The 4,163-nt window shown below is 63.0% G+C and overlaps 1 protein-coding gene across 1 annotated transcript in view; it reads right to left on the bottom strand.

Moving 5' to 3' along the window:
* The window catches only part of AGAP3 (ArfGAP with GTPase domain, ankyrin repeat and PH domain 3), a 63,833-nt gene that overhangs the window by 29,700 nt on the left and 29,970 nt on the right, over window positions 1-4,163 (bottom strand). The window contains 6 exon segments of the mRNA XM_006172419.3: window positions 1,189-1,316; window positions 1,443-1,577; window positions 1,979-2,120; window positions 2,289-2,374; window positions 2,558-2,645; window positions 2,897-2,955. Of these exon segments, the coding sequence (XP_006172481.1) occupies window positions 1,189-1,316; window positions 1,443-1,577; window positions 1,979-2,000 (285 nt within the window). The 5' untranslated portion in view covers window positions 2,001-2,120; window positions 2,289-2,374; window positions 2,558-2,645; window positions 2,897-2,955.

Here is a 4,163-nt window from a genome sequence, read left to right as displayed (position 1 = left end):
GCTTCCCCCCCAGCGGGGCGCAACCCAGGGCCGCAGGCCAGCAAGCCGAATCCGTGCCAGGCTGGGCAGGAATGACTGGAGTCCGGCTTGCAGAGCTGTAGAGCAGCCCCCAGCCCAGTGCTGTGCAGAGGATGCCGGAGGCAGGAGGGGGCGCCGGGGAGACTAGGGTTTGTTTCCAACATGCGCGTGACAGGAAGAGTGATTCAGGAACGGCTGAACAAGACAAGGAGTGCCAACAGGGTCATCACAGATAAGGACCGGAGAAGGGAAAGGAGCAGAGATTGGAGAGATGACGGGACAGAAACTGCAAGCCACGTCCACGGGGGCCGGGGAACAGGCACAGCAGAGGCGCGTGGCCTGCTCTGCTGACTGCCCTCGCTGGAGCTCACAGCCTAACGGTCGCCTTCCTCGAACCTGACTCCACACACAAGGCGTGCTGTGCACAGGCCACCGTGCTCAGCCAGTTGGCCCTGGGGACCGAGCTCCCTGCAGAACTGTGCTGCGCAAGCCCCAGGCCCTGGCCGTGGAGGGCAGAGCTGCTCTGAGGATGTGAAGAGAGACCCATCGGCCCTCCTTTTCCCTGTGACGGCCCGTGGGGAGGAACCATGAGTTGGCTACAGGGCCATCCCAACACAGCCACAAGCCAGCGCAGAGCAGCCCCACCCGCCACCCCGCAGGGCACCGAGAGCCATCTGAACCCTTGGGCAAGTGCTGCCCTTCTTCAATGAGAACGCTCAGTAGTGCTGAGAGGGCCAGCCCATTCTCAGTAGCTGTCAGCTCCCCGCTCCGTCTAAGACAGTGAAGTGGCCACAGGCAGGTTGAGAAGTGAGGGCCAGGCCCACCATGCCCACACCTGCCACAGGCCAGAGTAAAGCAAGCCTGAAGGGACCTTCTGGCCTCCCTGTGCTGCTGAGCGGTTTGGGTGGGGGTAGTTTATAAGACAATGACGGCCACAAAAGCGCATGTTCACACTGAGGTACAGACACTCCCCACCGGGGCAAGGCCAGTGGGGAACGGGAGGGCGGGGGACCGACAGGGGCATAGGCGAGGCTAAGACCAACAGCAGAAATCGGGTCACATCAAGGTTAGGAGGTAGAGGAGGGGGCAGGCGTGATGGGGGTGGTGGGACACACGCGGATAGGACAGCGGTGCGGCAGGGGTGGCGGAGCAGCAGGGAGGCTAGCCCACCTGGTTGATGTGCACGGCCGGGATGGAGGCAGCGGACACTGCCGAGTGGCTGGGCGAGTTGGGCAGTGACTTGCAGGGCCCGATGGCCAGCTGCTGCTTCTTCCGCAAGGCCACTACCTTTTGGGCCACTGCAGGGGACAGCAGAGTCAGTTATACTGCTGGGGGTCAGGGGACAGTCCACTTAGCGCCCCCCAACACACAGCCACACTCGCCAGGAGCCCGCTGCACCCGCTCCGGCCCAGCACCCAAGTTACCGTCCTGGAAGACGCGCTCCACGTTGAGCCCGTAGGTGGCGCAGGTCTCGTAGTAGGTGCAGCGCTTTAAGTCCGTGGAGAGCTTGCGGGCCCTGCTGTCGTCGATGACCCGGGGGTTCGCGGCGCTGATAGCGTCTGTCGAAGGTGGGAGGATGGGAGTCACTCAGTTTGCAGAGGAGCTGGGGCAGCGGAAGGGCCGGGGACAGAGGCCCAGTGAGAAGAACACCACACACGGTGGGCGTCCGAGTCATTTCAACCCTGATGCCCCTCACCGCAGGGAAATAAGCCAGGCACTTAAGGCCTGAGTCTTCACGATAGTCACATGGACTGCAGGACGAGCAGGGAGGGACAGGGCAACACCTTCAGTTATGGCCCCACTGAAGGACTCAGTCAGCCCTGGGAAGAGCATGGAGGCTCAAGCTTCTCACACCTGCCCACCCAAGCTTCGCCTGGACCCCACCTGACCCTACTCCCCAACCTGCCATGTGATCCCCGCCCAGTCCACTTCCCCCGGCTCCTGCAGAACCCCGCCTCACCCTGCGTGCCCACCAGCACCATGGGCACCTCGCTGGCGTTGCGGAAACTGCAGAGCCGCAGGAAGTAGTTGTACACCGTCTGGAAGCTGATCTCATCCTCTAGGCTGAATACGAACACCACCGCATCGACCCAGGCAGCAAACTGAGGAAGACCAAGTAGGATTAGCCCTTCACCCGGGCCCACAGAGGCCTCATCAGTGAGCAGACCCCAGCAGATCTGTCTCCCCAGACACTCAGCAAACAGGCACCGAGCACAGGGAGGGCCCTGCCTGGGTGGCGGTGGGGTGGACAGGAGGGGCAGGAGCGTCACCTGGAGCTCTGGAGGGCCTCCTTCATCTCGGATCAGCAGCAGGTAACTCTGGCCGTCCACCACAATCTCCTTCTTAAAGCGACCCCCTAGGACAGAGTGCAAGGTCAGGGCCATGGAGCAGAGACAGAGACCACAGACCAGGTGAAGAAATCTACAGCTTCCAACAGAGGAGATGAGAGGACTGGGCAGGCTAAGGGGTCGAGACCCCCAGACCCGCAGAAGGGCAGGGCAGTGTGGTCAGCCTTAGAGCCGGCTGGTATGACACTCACCTTCGGGGGACTCCTCCTGGACATAGGTCCCCGTCAGATAGCGGTGCACCAGGGCCGATTTCCCACTAGACAGGTTCCCCACTATGCCCTGTGGGAGCAGAAGGCACAGAGCCACATTCAGGGGACAGGGTGGGAAAGGCCCAGGAACCCCAGTAAGGAGGAAGGCCAGGGCAGAAGGGAAAGGAAGAGCAGGTGGGAGAAGGAAGGCCCAAAGAAGCGCAAGGTGGTGGGGAGACCGAGCTGAGAGACAGCAATAAGCCAGGAGCAGCACTGCCCAGCCTGGGGCCCCAGGCCTCCCACCAGTTCCGGGGCTACCAGGGTCCAGAGGGCCTCACTCACCACTTTCAGCTCTGGCACGGAGCGGCTCAGGGTCCACTCCTGGCTGTTCACAAACGAATCTGTGGTAGACAGAACCACCCATCAGGGCTAAGGGGTACCAGCGCCTGCCTGACCACACCACCGGTACCCCCTACAAGGACAGCATTGTCTTTATTGGGACCCCATCTCCTGCCACTCGTTCTCGAGGGACGGTGGGAAGGTCCTGGAGGGGAACAGAGTGAGGACAAGACTCCATACCTCTGACCCACGGCCTGTACCTATGCTTCTCCTCCTTCCTACTGCACCAGCAGGTGAGTGGTTCCCACCTTCAGCCACACCTGCCCAGACACCTGGTACTCAGACACCAGGCCCAGGTTAGGGGCCGTTCTGACAGGTCTCAGACCAGACCCGCCACGGGCTGGGGACCTGGGTACCTGGTGGAGAGACCAGCCTACTGCAAGTAGGAACAGCTCACCCTTGGCAGGGTGGGGCCACCCACCACATTCCTGTGCCAGGGTGGAGGGAGGAGCCTCCCTGGCCCTGCTCTGAGAGCTACCTGCCCCACCCTGCCCCCCTGGTCTGGCCCTCCTCCCCAGCTCCTCCCTGGTGGGAGGCCCCACCTCTCTAACCCAGAGCCTCCTAGCACACTTCCCTCAGCCATTGCTTGCACCAGCTCTAACTCCCACCTGAGCAGGCAGGGTCCGAGGAAGGGACAGCGCTCCACAGCCAGCCCGGCCCCGCCCCTCTGCCCACCAGGTTTCACAGCTGGGTCAGCTCTGCGTGGCCCTGCCCGGGATTCTCTGGCTGGGCCGCACTCCCATCCCCACCACCGCTCCTCTGGTTGTTTCCCAGTGGCTCTGAGCACCGGGTCCACAGCAGTCCCTAAACTGAAACTCGGCTGTGAGGCAGCTGGAGGTGCGAGCCCCGAGGGGGGCCAGGTGAGCCTCGTCCAGCCTGAGGCCATCTGATTCCGGGAAGTCTGGGTCCTTTCACGGGCAGCAATTCTGCCTCTGCCAGTCGGAAGAGGGCTGGGTTGGAACGGGCTTCCTGGGTTTCTATCCCAGCACACTACCGGCAAGTGCTGTCCCCTGCACCGGCCCGCAACCCTCCTCCGGTCACTGCCACGACCGCAGAAACTGGGCTGATGGCGCTCAGGCCGACCCGGCCAGCCCCTGCCCAGGGGCACACCCACCCCTGCCAGGTAGGCTCCAGGCTGACTCTCACACAAGCTGTTTTCTGCCAGACTCCACAGAGGCCCTTCGGCCCCGCGCCGCCATGCCATTCCCCT

This window comes from Tupaia chinensis, unplaced genomic scaffold, assembly GCF_000334495.1.
Source record: "Tupaia chinensis unplaced genomic scaffold, TupChi_1.0 Scaffold000280_1, whole genome shotgun sequence".
Classification (NCBI taxonomy): domain Eukaryota; kingdom Metazoa; phylum Chordata; class Mammalia; order Scandentia; family Tupaiidae; genus Tupaia; species Tupaia belangeri.
Note: the sequence above shows the minus strand (reverse complement) of the source record. Positions and strands in the feature narration are given on the sequence as shown.